At 41.5% G+C, this 16,124-nt stretch overlaps 2 protein-coding genes across 2 annotated transcripts; one reads left to right on the top strand and one right to left on the bottom strand.

Annotated features, from left to right (window-relative positions):
- Nucleotides 1-10,422: 10,422 nt before the first annotated feature.
- On the top strand, nucleotides 10,423-12,268 carry LOC311495628 (uncharacterized protein). Its single transcript, XM_084555149.1, has 2 exons — nucleotides 10,423-11,125; nucleotides 11,567-12,268. Exons 1-2 carry the CDS (start codon nucleotides 10,808-10,810, stop codon nucleotides 11,963-11,965), a joined length of 717 nt encoding a protein of 238 aa, XP_084411275.1. The 5' UTR covers nucleotides 10,423-10,807; the 3' UTR covers nucleotides 11,966-12,268.
- Nucleotides 12,269-12,307: 39 nt separating this feature from the next.
- LOC311495627 (putative nuclease HARBI1) lies at nucleotides 12,308-14,837 on the bottom strand. The gene is made up of 2 exons (XM_084555148.1): nucleotides 13,046-14,837; nucleotides 12,308-12,923 (listed from the first exon to the last, which is right to left on the bottom strand). The coding sequence occupies exons 1-2, from the start codon at nucleotides 13,905-13,907 to the stop codon at nucleotides 12,466-12,468; spliced, it is 1,320 nt and encodes a 439-aa protein (XP_084411274.1). The 5' UTR covers nucleotides 13,908-14,837; the 3' UTR covers nucleotides 12,308-12,465.
- Between the last annotated feature and the right edge of the window lie 1,287 nt (nucleotides 14,838-16,124).

Genomic DNA, 16,124 nt, shown 5'->3' with positions numbered 1-16,124 from the left:
CTGCTCACAGCTCCACTGCTTGAAATTTTGACAATTAATGATAGATGAAAACAGTAAACACTAGCAATAAAGAATGTTACATTACAAGAGAATGAAACTGTCTTGGTCTACATGACATAATACTAAACAGTTAGTGTGTACATTTAAAATCACAATTTTGTTATTACAGTCTTTGAACAGCTAAATGTACTTTTTTAGTTGATCTTGTCTGAGTGCATTCTCATGTGCTCACTACTGCCTCTTCAGTAGAAATATAGTGCTCTTGATTAAACTGAGAGCTTTCTCTAATAACCCTGACAGAATTTGTTTTGATAATCCATAGAAAACTGAACTTTGTTTGTTTGAAGGGAAATAACGGACATACTACAAATGATCTGTGAATCAGCCCATCAGTTGAACGGAGGTCCATTAGACCAAATATAACATAATTTCTTTTTTTATTTTGTTATGAATATAAAATATGCATGTTTCAGCATCAGTCCTAAAACACATATAGCTGAAGTCTGGATGCTACATTTAGTCATACAAGGATAAAAACATTTATTTACTCGAGCAAAGACAATATAAAAATGGCACCACAGAATGTCACACCAGATATGGCAATGGATATCAGTTGTGATTCAGTTCAATTATATAAATGTGGCTATATCACATAATCTCAATTGCATAAATGTTGGAAATTACAGCCTCAGATCAACTTGTACAGTGATTCAGTCAATTCAACTTTATACAGAATCAATAATAATACAAGTTGTCTCAAGACAGTTTATAGAGCCCTGTCTGAAACCCCCAGGCACTGAGGCAATGTTGTCAAGGAAAAATTTCTCCCTTTTAACAGGAAGAAACCTTGAGCAAAACCCAGCTCATATAGAGGGACCCATTTGCTTGAGGCCAGCCAGTTAGAGGCAGAAAAAACGAGCAAAGAGAACAGCAGGAGGAAGGAGATAAACATACATCTGTAAATGATAAATACATCTGACTAAGGCGTACATGTAAAATCTAATCATGATACAAGCAAGAACACAAGATATAGCTGATGATGTTACATATTACATGATGGGGTATGCTACAGTGTTACCATTTTAAAACAACATGTTTCAAGAAAGCCAAAAGGAACTGAGTTCAGAAACTCTTGAATGGAAAAGGTTAATGATGGCTAATGACTCCACCTCTGACTATTCAGGGACACATAAATACACACAGACAGACATTTTCAGATGATGCCATGAAAGGTGTGTTATAATGTCACCTTGTCTCACTTCTCCATTAACTGAGTACAATTAATGTGCTACATAGTTATCAGGGTGTGAGTGGACTCCCATTCAGTATGTAATTAATGCTCTGGTTGAGAAAGAACTGTCTCCCTATAATTACTAGATATGCTGTATATCAAGTGTACGTGTGAGCAATGAGAGGTTTATCCTGTCTTGTATTTATCAGACAATGTCATAAAGATGTTGCACTAATGATGATTGGTATTGCAAGAGGCAGTGTGTAGAACTGTCGAAACCCTGCATATTCAGAATGAGCTGTATGCATGTCCAAGAATGCAACTAAAACCAGCCTAATAAATATCCCATACACTATACTTATTCAAAGTCTTATTTGGAACAGCTAAACTGGAAATGCCATATGTATAAGTCATATCAAATCTGTAATATTGTTATATTGTGAACTATAATTGAGCATTAGACAGCATGTAAACGTACTGAAAAATAGAAAAGCAGGAAAAGGCCAGAAAGTAAAGAAGAGAGAACAGGAGGAGACAGTGTAGATGAAGAGGGACAAGAAGTGAGACAAAACAAGGTGGAGACAAAAGGGGACAGTTGAAAGGAGAACAAGAACAAGATGAAAGGACGAGATGACGGGAGGATACAAAGCACCCTCACACTCTGTAATTATTGTTCAGATATAGGCAAATGTAATCACTGTAAACTAATATACAGTACATTAACTTGCCAGGTCATAAGGCACACTAGTGAAACAAATACATTCTAATAGTCTTGCTCTAAATCTTAGCTTCATGAATGTTATAGTATATAGCATTTGTTTAAATTTCAGGTTGATTTAACTTATAAACGTAAGTTCAAAAGCTGCCTTAAATATATGAGTAAACTCAACTTTGAGAAAAGCTTCAATTCAACTCAGGAAGGTAAGTTATATGAATTGCTTAATTTATGACCATTTATTGTTTGAACTTGATACTCTGAGTTGAAATGACTTACTATGTCGCATTATGCATAAATAAAACTTACTTTCTCTTGTTAACTTAACGTATGATTATATGTTGTTTCGACTCACAAAGTTCAGTTATGCTAGTTATTTAACTCATAATTTTGTAGCATTTGAACTTGATAATTTGAGTTCAATCTACTAACTATGTTACATCACCTATTGGAGAAAATTTGCTATGTCTTGTCAATAGAACATACAATTACACACTGTTTCAACTTTTTTACATACAAACATTTTACAGTTTAACTAACAATATATTTTCACACCAATTGCCTTTTCAAGTAACTCATGTTTTTAAGGCAAACTTGCACATTGAGCAAACTAAAGTTTTCAATTCGTCTCAACTCATGATGGCAAGTTAACCATTTTCCTAAAGATCACACTTAACAGACTTACAGTTCATATACATTTATTGAACAATAATATCAAACATAACAAAAATTAAACAATCTTGCCCAAGATGAATTCCTCCACTCAAAATAAATTCAAGTGTGTGTGTGTGTGTGTGTGTGTGTGTGTGTGTGTGGGTGTGGGTATGTGTGTGTGTGTGTGTGTGTGTGTGTGAGTGAGTGAGAGACAGAGGGAAGCCTTGTTAAAGTTTGCATCTCAGGATCCTGTTTCGTAAACCATGTATTCTTGCAGAGACTTGCTCTGCTTTGACTTCCATCACAACTCTCTGAATGAACTCAAATGAGTATTTCATGGCATCCGGACATTCAAGGTTAACAGAGTATATTACACCCATTAGCATTGCAAAACTTTGTGCAATGTCTTTCAGGTTGTGGAGAGCAACAGTCTCCTCAACCACAACAGCAATGTCGAAAATGTTGTGTGGAATGGACCTCTGTTCACTCCCTTCGCAGGCGATCAGCAGTCCCAGCTGTATACCCTCAGTCATCACAGAAGTAGAGGAGAGAGAATAAGGAGAAGGGGAGAAGGAGGAAGGAGAATGAGGAGAGAGAATGAAAACATGAGAAAATATCTGGCAATTACATACAACGTTGTGATTACCTGTCTCTCATCAAACAGCGCTGGCCACTGGGAAATTACTTCTGTGATGAGTGGTTGATCTCCAACGTTCTCTTTTTTACGCTGGGAAAATGTAACAGCCATCAGCTCTTCCAATACCTGGTGATTAGGGTCTTTCTTCTGCATTTCAGCCTTCATTATCTCACGCTTTTCCTCCATGTTTTCAGGACACTGTCCTTCAGGTGGATCAGGACAGTAATTCACCTCACCCTTCTTTGACTTCTTGAACCGTTTTCCCTTTGAGCCTTCTCCTTTACGTTTGTTTATGACGACCTCAGGGCATCCTGCTGCACTCAACTTTTGCCGGTAGTTGCCAAGCTTAAACTTCAGGCTGTGAAACCATGAATACCATCCCTGTTTGGACCCTGGCTCTCGCAGACAGGGATGCTTCTCCACCAATGCTTTGGCTACACTCTCATAGTGAGCCTTCTCAGGATAAGCACTAATCTTTACCATACTATCTGCAAGTGTGTCAAGAATATCAGTCTTTACACTTTTTGGAATCACCATCACAGATTCATCCTTTGAGTATCTACAGTTAGCTTCTCTCAGTTGCAGTTCTACATCATGTGAGAACTGTGGAATTGGGAAGGGGTCAGGCCATTCGACAGAATCTCCACTACTGAGTGATGGAAGGCTGCCTATATCCAGTGTAGAATCTGAGGAGTCATCAGCTGAGAACAATACTTTTAAAGTTGCCTGCTCTGTAGGAAGGTCTTTGACGTCTATTAGGTTGCACAACTGATTATTAAAATCAGGATCCTCGAACTGTAAAATAAATCCCCCTCTGAGACCAAGGTTGGGTCATAAGATCTGGTACAACTCCTCGACACTTGAGGGGATGCCTTCAACTGACAGAGGTCTGATTTCGTTTCCTGACACGATGATACGCAGAGGCATTTTGTAGACACTTTTACCTGAAAATGGAAAAAATATGCACTTTAAGATATTCACTAAATAAACAGTTTTTCAAAATTGTCTAATTACTTACAGCAGGCTTATCTCAGTAAGAAGGTCTTGGGAGTGACCAGGAGGCAGCCCTGAATAAAGTATGACACCAGTGGCACCTAGTCATTGAGATCCTCTAGTTTCACCAGCAGACACTCAGTAGGATTTTTCTTCACAAGAAGGTAACTCCGCAGATGCTCACTGTAGTACGCTGTAAAAACTTAAATTACAAAGCAAACTTGGCAATCCGACACAAGGCATATCTCCAGAATTCTCCCAAAGTCTGGTAGCCCACTTGTACTCCCAGCAGAGATAATCATTCTCTTTGAACATTTTGTTCCATTTAGAAAGATGTGTGGGGTCAGTCCTACTACATCAGCATATCTGAATCTTTTCAAGATGGCTTGTCTGATAGCAGCATTTAAAACTTTTATTTTCTAATTTTTTTATTTTGGAAATTCGAGGTAATGTACCAACATGAGCTGGTGTCTTGAGGCAAGGCTAAGTAGAATGTTCTTAAAGTTGTTGGCATCCCGCACAACCTTTTTAAAGAATGAATGTTTTGCCTCAAACCTAATTGTCCAACACTCAGTAGGAGGTCCAAACTTTTGAATGGTTGATGATTTTTCATTGAACACAACACCTCTGCAGTACCATAAATTAGGCTCAATGGCGGACGAATGCGCGCGCAGGCCATGACTTATTACTGATACAGAGCCTCGTGAAGCCGCTAACTCGACAAACATTGCAAACAAAGTACCAGTTTCAAACAAAACTTTTACCAAGCACTGTGCTTCTAAAGTGCTGAATGCCATACAACTCTTGCTAACTCACAATACTACTGAAAATTTAAAACGTGTTACGACTATATGTTATGCTCAAATTTAAGGAATATTACTCCCGTCAACAAGCTGTTGTTTAACTATTTAGTTTTTAAAAATGTTAGAACGCATGAAATTCGACTATTCATAAATTGTATATGTATATAAAAAAAGATCACGGTCAGGTCATGAGAGGTCCAGTTCCCATTGTAAAACTCATGTTGTCAAGTTAGGTTGACACATTGAAATTTCCATTTCATTGAACTGGCTTAAGCCCTTAAATTGGAATACAAAGAACTGGATAAATTAAGTTGAATTTTTTTTAACTCATTATGTTAAATTGATTTAAATGATAGAAACAACTGAGCTGGTCCCTTTTTACAGTGAATGTTTTCATTTTGGAGCCTGCAGTTTATATTATGATTTAACCATTTTGTGTTGTACACTATATGGTTAATCTGGAAAAGAACAAGGAAATAAATGTGGACATTAGATCTTAATTAGATAACATTTCTCTCTTTTTTGTGTTACAACAAAGTACCCGAGGAGGATTGGCTAGTGGTTTAACAGAAGGTAAATAGGGGTCTTGTTATATTTCTAAAAGTAGGACTTGGGAGTTGTAGATGGTACAAAACTCAGATTTTAGAGCATTCATTCATTCTCTCAGCTGCACAACAGAGACACACAACTATTCACACTTAAAATCGCCAGTTAACCTAACGAGCATGTCTTTAGACAGTAGGAGGAAGCCGGATTACCCAGAACCCACACAGACACAGGGACAATATGCAAACGCCACAGAGAAAGGCCCCAGTCGGCTGATTCGAACCCAAAACCTTCTAGCTCTAAGGCATCAGTGCTAACCACCACACCACTGTGCTGTTCAGATTTTAGATTATAATAGATATAATAGATTATCCTTCATGAATGGTTGAAAAGAAAATATTAACACACATCAACCAGAAGGTGGAGCTATAATGATGGTAAACGTGATTTATTAAAGTGGGCATAATCTGTAAATCCAGGGCCGTTTCTAGCTTTGTGGGGGCCCTAAGCAAGATGCTGTTTGGAGGCCCCAGTTTGTCAAACTACGGTGAAGAGATTCCTAACCCTTAGATAGTCCCCTAAGATACCACACTCTATTACACCTCATGAGCAAATCAAGCTACAGTTAAAGTTAAACATTTTAAGTTGAGCCACTCAGGGAAGTTAAACTGATAAAAAATATATAATACAAGGAAAACAACAACCCTCTATACATCAATAAATAAAACATATTTTGAGTGTTTATAAAAATGTTTACTTTAAATAAGAAAATACAATAAACCAACATCTATTTTAAAGTGTAACAATGAAAACAAAACAACACTAAAAATAATTATTATTTAACATCCCAGTCTCACACTTATCAGCATTACACCTAACATACATCTGCTTCCTGGCTTTTTTACTCGCAAAGTCATCAATGATGTCCTCATATGACAGCTGCTTGCCCATTTCATGCATGGTTGATGAGGAATGTGATTGTCCTGGGGCTTCCTGGTCAGGAAGTTCAGAAGATCCCTCTGACTATTTTAGAATTGCTCCTGCAAAGACAAAGCTCCTTAGGTTATCAAGCAAAATAGATCATGTTCATTTGAGATAATTTTATAATTGCAGTGATGTTGCAGTAATACACAAAATTAAAATTAATCTGTTTTTATATTCAACATTGTTATGTACAGTGTCCCTTAAAAGCTTGTACACAATTACAGTTGGGTGCAATTAAAAGTTGTCACTTTTAAGAGTTTTCTGCAGTAATTTACACACTGGACTAGTTAAAGAAATAAAACAAATAGAGCCACAATAGTCTAAAATATTAAACACAATGCCTCATATTTATAAATCACTTAACAACAAACCTTATACCTTAAATATTTATTTTAATTATAAAACAGTAGTACACTTCTAATTAGAGGCCTATAAAATACACTTTAAACTTAAATGAATCCTAAGTAATGCTAAAATAATGTGTCAAATATCTGAAAGACAACTTCCACTGACAATCACAGAGCAGACTACAACAACATGCCCTCCATCCCTGTAATAATAAATAAATAAATGAATAAATAAATAATATGAATAAACAAGTCTGAAGTTAATAAACGGTGTTTCATCTCCACCCATACAGCCCACATCACCAACAAATGCTTTACTTTAATCCTTTGACCGTTTTTCCGCACCACTTCTTTTTGGTGCCATTACTGTCTTTGTTAGGGGTCCTTGCAAACGAAGTTGCAGGAACCCTATTTATCATGTTGCGATTTTTCTTCTTCTTCTTCTTCTTATTATTATAATGATTTCTCTTTTTCTGTGTATGCGTAGCTAAAGTGTCTGCCTAGGACAAACTGCATTTGTCTTGGGCATTTGTCATATTCCTCAGATAGCACTGGTTCTAATGGACGAGGGCACACCCATTTCCGCCTGCCATTTTTTTCCGCCATTTTGAAAAAATGGCACCTCAAATATGTCTGTGAAGGTTCTCAGTCATCCAGGTCATGGTATATCCAACAAAGATATTTTTTGGATATTGCACCTCAAAGCAAAATCAACTCCTCCTGGCCCGTTCATCCAATTCTCACCAAACTTGGCATGTATTATTTATGGACAAAGATAATGGAAAGTTCTCAAAAGAACTTTAGCAGGGTTATTGATTACAAAGTAAATGTCTACTTATTTTTTATGGCATGCAACAGTATAACTCAAAAGCTAATATTATGTGAAGTATATACCCAAAATTAATCAAACTTCAGATCATTGATAATAATGTGATTCTGTACAAGCACCCCGACTGTTGTGACCCTTGGTCTCTAGGGAGCGATACAAAGGCAACATTTCAATATCTCAAAAACTGCAATAGCTAACTTCATGAAAATTGGCATACACAATCTGTAAAATATTGTGTAGACGCCTATCAAGTTGCATGACATTACGTCAACAGGGGGCGCTACAGGTGACACGGAAACATTTCATATTACTTTAAGGCCTATAACCTTTGAAGTGTTCACCCAATCCTTATGAAACTTAGCAACCGTCATTATGTTTGTGTACAATCATGGCAAGTTTCGTGAAATTCGGGCTGTAGGGGGCGCTACAACAACTACATGTTTATATCTCACAAACCACCACAGTCACCTGCTTGAAATTTGACAATAATAATCTGTGGATGACTCCTTACAAGCCCACCAAGTTCTGTGCAATACATTCTTTTTTTTAATGGAAGACAGCAAGACAGCAAGTGGTGCCACCTACACCCTCTATAACAGTGCAGAATGGTAGTTAAACTATCTGCTTTACCTTTAAACATTGCATGTGTGTGAATATAAAAGGTCACACAGGTTTATAGCATTTCTCAGACCTTAGCCCGGTCAGCACCTGACCTTACTGAAGGTGAATTATGGCTCTCTGTCATACTCTCCTCAGAAACACCCACAATCAAACACACTCTCATGGTTATGCTCTCCCTCTCTCTTACTCTGTCTTTAGAATTTATCCTAGAAGGTATGTGGTGATTTTTATTTATTTGTACTACACATTGACAGATGTTGAACCGAAGTCAGAAGGCAAGTTGGGATTTGATGAACAGGATGCAGACTGGTCTTAACCCATAATTTTCATACCGGACAATGCCAGAGAAATGACCCAAAGATCCAGCTATCAGTAAGAATAAGAGTAAGAATAAGAAAAACCTTTATTTGTCACGCAATGGGGAAATTGCAGTTTACAACAGCATACAAAAAGGGCAGAAAAAATATCAAGAGTAAAAAGTGTAGGGTATAAAAGACAAATAATGAAATAAAACAGGATAATAAAATGCACAGATGAATTGTCAGATATTGCACAGACCGGGTATGATTGGGTTATGGAGTTTTTACACCTTAAGGTGTAATAATATATAATATATTTTTCCTTCACACAGCGAGGGTGAAGCAATCTGTCACTGAAGCTGCTCCTCAGTTCTGTCAGGTCACCATGCAAGGGGTGGTGCTCATTGTCCAGCATGGATGACTGTTTAGCCAGGACCCTCCTGTCACCCACCTCCCTCACTTAGTACAAAGAGCAGCCCAGGATGACCATGTCCAGCTTCTTCCACTCCCTCTCTGTGACGCTACACTTCCAGCAACTCCATACAGAACTAGAAAATTCCTGCGGAAATTTTGACTGTGCCGATGATGCTGACGTCCAGTTTCAAGTGTGCGTGGTAAATCATCATATTAGGTCCTCTCTTGCTTCAGTTGCTTGACTGTCTTCCCGGGAGTCTCCTTCACCATGTTGAAGAATTTCCAGTTATTTCTTCTTTCCTTTGCGTCAACAGCTTGACTTCAGGCCTTTGATCCTCGTCTTCCTGCCACGCGTGGTTATCAACTGTCAAGTTCTGTGTGTTTTTGTGACCACAACTCTGCCCAAACTTGAAAAACTGCTTGATCAATCTTCAAGAGATGCAAAGGACAACTCAATTCTTCTTATTTTCCATTTATTGTCTTAACGATAGGTTGAGTTAATGTTTTCAGTTGAATACATGATGGATTTGAAGATAATAAAACAGAATAGAATAGGTTGATAACCTTCAAGAAACAGAAAACATTAACTCAACCTATCGTTAAGAAAATAAATGGAAAATAAGAAGAATTGAGTTGTCCTTTGCATCTCTTGAAGATTGATCAAGCAGTTTTTCAAGTTTGGGCAGAGTTGTGGTCACAAAAACACACAGAACTTGACAATATCACATCACTCTGCAACAAAGTGACTGGATGGGTGTGAGTTTGATGTTATGCATGTTGGAGGGGGGGAGAGAGAGGAGGGAGAGAGGGAGGGGGGGAGGGGGAGAGAAGGGAGAGGAGGGAGGGAGGGAGAGGGGGGAGAGGAGGGAGGGATAGAGAGGGGGGGGGGGAGAGAGGAGGGAGGAAGGGAGAGAGAGGAGGGAGGGATAGAGAGGAGGGGGGAAGGAGGGAGGGAGGGATAGAGAGGAGGGAGGGAGAGAGAAGAGGGAGAGAGGAGAGGGAGGGGGAGAGGGGGGGAGGGAGAGAGAGAGGAGGGAGGAAGGGAGAGAGAGGAGGGAGGGATAGAGAGGAGGGAGGGAGAGAGAGGAGGGAGGGAGGAGAGGGAGGGAGAGAGAGAGGAGGGAGAGGAGGGAGGGATAGAGAGGGGGGGAGGGAGGGAGGGAGGGAGGGAGGGAGAGAGATTAGGGAAGGAGGGGGGGGGGCATGGAGTGCTCTGCCTCCCCATTGTAATTGTCTGAGAGTCCCTAATGTTTCGTCAGTCTGTGTCTGTAATGATATAGTGGGAGGGGAGGTGGGGGGGTTGGAGTGGGGGGGGTCATAGTGTCAGGTTCTGGCTCCCTACAGTATTGGAAGGGGTAGTTTTAATGTTTTGGCAGATCCTGTTATCCACTCAGAACATAATGTTTTGGCACTCTGTGTCTGTGTGAATGTGCTCCTCTTCTGCTGCGTGTGTAAAGCTTGATTTATGCTCGTGCGAAAAATCGTCTGCGTCGGTACGCAGAGAGTCTGCGTCGCCGCGAACCCCCTTCGCAGAGAGTCTGCGTCACTTGACGCGCACCTCCAAAAAATCCTGACTACGCGTCGAAACGACGCCGACAGCAGGGACATGCGACGCAGACCTCAAGGGCTGTGATTGGTCCGCTTTACGTCATTTCCGGTTCTCAGCTTTTCCGGTTCGTTCTGTATACAAGGGCGCCATTTTTAAAATTCTTGGAGCTGCACTTCGAGTTCAAGATGGACCAAGCTGAAGAAAGACTGATCGAAGAAGTGAGGAAGTATGAGCATCTGTACAACTCATCTTCTTCGAACTACAAGGACAGCCAGATGTCAAGTAATTCTTGGAGGGAGATTGCGCAGAACCTCGGTTCGGACTCTGCGGACTGCATGAAGAGGTGGAAGAACTTGCGGGACAAGTTCGTCCGCCACCGCAAGAAGATGGCTTCCAGGAGCGGGGACCCAGGTGGCAAGAAGGTCCCAGCCTTCTACATTTTCATGTCCTGGCTGGAACCGCACGTAAAACATCGTGAGACAGAGTCTAATTTTGGATCTGAGGTAAATATCTCTTCGTGCTTTTTCATGAGCCTTGTGCAGGTGAGCTAGCTAGCTCGCTAGCAAGCTAACCGATTGTAAACACTCGTGGCACAGTGCTTGCAGTTTGCATGTTCCTTTGTTTAAAATAAAATAAAATACGATGTAAAATGACTGGATGGAAGCTGTACTAGCTTTGGTGAAGGGCTGCTACTACACGGTTGGTTAGCTTTATCTGCAGCCTTTGTTCTAGCTAACGTTAGCAGTGACTGTAAACACTCGTGCCACCCAGTGCTTGCAGGTTGTGCAAACAAAATAATAGGTTCGTTATTGCTATATATGACACCAATACTTGTTTTTTTTGGCGTTTTAGTTAGAAATACAGTGTACATGATTAGATAAGAATCTCTGTATAACCTATACCAGTGTAGTTTCTTAACAATGTCTGCCTTTTCTTAACCACAGGAAAATACCACATTCCTCAATTCAGAGACCGATTCAACATTGCAGTCTCTGTCAGAGTCATCAGAGTCACCTTCGCCAGAGACACCCACTCCAGAAGAATTTGCCTCCCCCCAGCCTCAGACTTCATCCATGTCGGACAGCTTTCTGTCTCCCACCTCACCTTCTCCTTCTGCCAGACTGAAAAGAAGAAGGTGCATGGACCAGGGAGACACGATAAACAAGCACTTGGCACGTCTTGATGAACGTCGGCTGGAACTTCAACAGAGGCTGGTGCAGGACAGTGATGAGTGCTCTCGGTTTGCGCAGACGGTGGCAGACATGCTACGTAGGGTGCCAGAGAGCAAGAGGGCTGATCTCATGTATGACATTTATACAAAACTGTATGAAAACAGGGAATAGCGGTGAACACTAAACTGACTCCCTTCCATTGCACATTAACATTTTGCCGATTTGCTGGTTTGCTGTTGTACTTGTTGTAAATAGTTCCATTTTTTTACTTGTCTATTCTAGTTTAAATTGTATATTACAGTTAATATTTATTTAACATTGTTGCTGCGCTTAAGATTGTTAACCAGTTACTGCACCTTATTTTTTGAATAATAAAAACTCAGTTTGTCTGGAAACAGTTGAATTTTCATTTCTCTTACCCCTTTAATGCACAACATGCGTCACAAGTGACCTGCATGATTTTAAATCTTCAATATCTTTGCAATTAATTGATATATTCATTCAGGACTCCATAAATCCCTCAATTAACTTGGTTTGAATTATGAGCTTCATAAAGAAATGGCATGGCATGACATGAAAGATGTACATGCAGTAATCAGAAACAAGATATGTAATGAATGAGAAGTTTATTGGCAAAATAAGTCACTTGTGCATTACAAGTTTACATCGCATCACTGTTCAAGTGTGCCACGAGAAACAATGTCATTCTGCCATGGCACAGAACCATGTGCTGACTGAAAGAAAGACTTGAGGTCATTTCTAACAGCCATGGCAGCTCTGGTGGATCGGGCTCTGCTCATCTGAGATGGAGGGATAGGGTCCAAAAGGTTGTCCCCGGTCACTTCTCTTCGCCACTCACCAGGCCTGAAAGACCCAGCACTTTCCGTGTCTGCAAAACTGGGTGGTATGTAGCGGCACTGTGGGCTGGCCACCTCATCTGTGTAGGCAAGGTAGTTGTGCAGCACCACACAAGCCTTCACCACATCCACAACTTTGTCAGGCCGAAACTCAATTGGTCTTCCAAGAATCCGCCAGCGTGCTGCTAGGATGCCAAAGGAGTTCTCAATGACCCGCCTGGCCCTGGAGTGGCGGTAATTGTAGATCTGCTTGTCTCTTGTCAGATTCACTCCTACATAGAAAACAATATTAAAAATTGTTACTCTTCAATCACGGTTTAACTAAATATCTAGTACAAATTAAATACGACTATTTAATTTTTAATTAAATACTACAACTGTATCTGCACAATACCTGGGAAGGGGCGCATCAGGTTGCAGTGTAGAGGGAAGGCAGCGTCGCCAACAACGACGTGTGGAATCGTGACCGTGGTCCCAGGAAGGCCAGCTGGTGGGGGCAGATTCAGCTTGTGGTCAAGCAGCATCGACCCAAATCTGCTTTCCTTAAAAACGCCACCATCGCTTTCACGTCCATAGGCTCCCACGTCCACCATTGTGAAGCGGTACCTGGCATCGCACAGTGCCATCAAAACAATGGAGTGAGCACCCTTGTAATTGAAGTAGTCGCTGCCTGCCCGTGGCGGTGCCTTGATGTTTACATGTTTTCCATCTACACACCCAACACAGTTCGGGAAGTTCCAGAGTCTCCAGAAATCACCTGCTATGTTTTCCCACTGGTTTGTTGAAGGGCAGGGCAGAAATTCTGGCTGCAGAACTGTCCACAACGCTTTGCACACCTCCGACACAATGGACGACACAGTGCTGGAAGCTAGCTTGTAGCTTGCGGCTACAGCCTGTTGGCTTGAACCTGAAGCTAAAACTCGAAGCGTCACTGAAAGTCTTTGTGCTACATCAACAGGCATACTGTGTGTCGTCTGATGGTGGATGAGAGGTTGCAGACGACGAACAAGATCATCAAATCGACTTGTAGACATCCTGAAATACCTGAAGTGCATCTCATCGTCCAGGTCCTTCAGTGGTCGAACAAGTGTGGCAAATTCTCCTGTCCTTTGCCTTGACTCGTTCAAAGGGCGTACAGACCACCTCCTCACACGTCTTCTCTTTCGTTTAGTTTTAAGCATTTCCACGAGAAGCATTTGTTCTTCAATATCGATCAGCTCCAGCTCCAAAAGTGTCCTCTCTCGCTCAGTCGCCATTGTTCACTGTGCTGTTCACTCTGCCGCAACCATAGAAAAAAGCCGGAACCGGAAATGAAACACTCCACGCACGAATTCAGGAGATTTCGCGACTCAGCGCCCCCTAGCGTTGTGGCTGTAAATTACCACGCACTGCAAAGAAACCGACGCACAAGCATAAATGCCAAGTGACGGCGATCATGTTCGCCGAAGCTTCGCAGACAAATCGGCGCAGAACCCTAAATCAAGCTTAAGCGTGTGTAAGCTCGTTACGGTCCGGTTGTCATGGCTACCAGGGCCACCTGCTGAAGTCTCCTTCTGCCTCTCACCTCTGCCTGAGTGAGAGGGAGGTCCAAAAAAACTGGACCCTAGGATTAGGGGTCCGAACAAATGCTCATAAATCAAAAACTACAAGTCCTATCGGGAAAACGAACACATTGTGAGCGTCAGCCGAGGGTTTTCTACAATTTAGTGTTGTTCCCACGTGCCTACTGCGAAAATTGTGGCCGTAGTCGTTTTAGAAAAAAAGTATGCGACGTGAAAAATCGTCGAAAAATCGCTCTCGCTTTCCACATACACACACATGGGGAAAAATTCGAAAACTGGTCGGCGCACTCCTCGCTCGGAGGAGCCTGCAGCCCAAACCGTACGTCCCACACAAATAAAACCCACACCATCTGAAAGCCAACAAAAATCCCTACGTTTTTACGTATTTTTTATCTCTCTACCTCAAAAACTGTGGCCACCCCATAGGATTGAACCTTTTTTTTTTCAGAATTTCGACGAAACGCTGAAGCTAGAGTGACCGCTAGAGTGTGCTCATAGACATCCATTATAAATCCATTATAAACGATGATTTTTTCAGATTTTTCTAAAATTTCTCCGAAACGTAAACTGCGACCCTGACCAAACCGTAAAAGGTATCGAAATGCCGTTTTCAGGAAAAGAAAGCTACACTTCCCATGCCTCGTACAAACTTTCAAGCAATTTTCTACTCCGAAGCACGGCCGAGTAATCGCTGGACAAAGCGAAGGAGGGCATTTTGGAATGTTGGCGCTTTTTTCGGGCTTCTCCATTCATTTCAATGGGCCGAAACGCCCGCTTTTTGCCCGATTATTCTCGCCCCGTTGGAAGGATCGCTTAGAAAAGTCATAGCACACTTGTCCCGATTAAGGCGCACGTCTGGATATACAATTTGTTTATTTTTTTTAAGAACTCTGGGAGGAGTAGCGAACCGAAAAACTACGGAAGAAGCTATAAGAATAAGAAACGCGAGCAATAGTAATATATGCGCCTGCCTGTGCATATGCACTAGCTCCCATTGCCTGCAATGGGAGCTAGTGCATCGGCACAGATAATGACTGATGCCACTACAGAGTCATAGAAGGTCTTCAGGAATGCCCCTTACACTCCAAAAGACCTCTGTCGCCTCAGAAGGTAGAGCCTGCTCTGTCCCTTCTTGTAGAGTGTCTCAGTGTGGTGAATCCAGTGTGGTGAAAAGAAATGGGGCCAGGACAGTCCCCTGAGGTTGGATAACAACCTGGCACCCATTCTTAAGACCTCTCTCAAAGCCAAAGTGGAGATCAAAGTGAACATGTTCAGCAAGTTCATCTCCATTGAATGCCTTGACATTTTCGGCCAAAAGGAAGACAGAATACACGCCTAAACCCAAGAGTTGGAGAGAAAAAGAAATCCTTCAGCTCGTTAAAGAACAAACAGCACTTCGCAAGGCTTGGAAAAAGGTGGAGGCCCATGGGAATGAGGCGCTGAGGGACTTATGGAGTGAAGTGAAGAGCTGCCGAACATCACTCAGGAAGGCTGAACGCATTAGGAGGAGGAGGGAGAGGAAAGTGAACCAGCGTTCAAAATTCCTGAAGGACCCTTTTAAAGTGCCCAGAAGCCTGCTGGAGGAGAAAAAGAGTGGCGCTTTAGTTATGGCAAAGGAAAACCTCGAGGTGCACCTAAGGAGGCAGATGGAAGACACCAGAAGACACCTCCCCCTTGGGGTCCCCCGACCATGTTTCCCAACCAACTGCTCTAACCACAGAGTTTGAACTTTCACCACCCAAGCTGAGCAAAGTGAACAAAGTAGTCAAGAGAGCAAGGTCAAGCTCTGAATGGCATTCCGCACAAGATCTATAAAAGATGCCCCCAAGTCCTGAAAGACACAGAGTGTCCCCGTTGAATACCATAGAGCTGTGGCTATCCTGATCCCAAAAGAACAGGAATCATCTACCA

This window comes from Chelon labrosus (genome assembly GCF_963514085.1).
Source record: "Chelon labrosus genome assembly, chromosome: 11".
Taxonomy (NCBI): Eukaryota; Metazoa; Chordata; class Actinopteri; order Mugiliformes; family Mugilidae; genus Chelon; species Chelon labrosus.
This window is presented reverse-complemented; position numbering and strand designations above follow the sequence as displayed.

What these genes read in the sequence shown, in the direction of transcription:
- LOC311495628 (XM_084555149.1), top strand. Translation starts at nt 10,808, where the DNA reads ATGGACCAAGCTGAAGAAAGACTGATCGAAGAAGTGAGGAAGTATGAG. An exon ending in AGTCTAATTTTGGATCTGAG is followed by an intron (nt 11,126 to 11,566) that starts GTAAATATCTCT and finishes TCTTAACCACAG; the next exon opens with GAAAATACCACATTCCTCAA.
- LOC311495627 (XM_084555148.1), bottom strand. Translation starts at nt 13,907, where the DNA reads ATGGCGACTGAGCGAGAGAGGACACTTTTGGAGCTGGAGCTGATCGAT. An exon ending in CCTGATGCGCCCCTTCCCAG is followed by an intron (nt 12,924 to 13,045) that starts GTATTGTGCAGA and finishes TTTTCTATGTAG; the next exon opens with GAGTGAATCTGACAAGAGAC.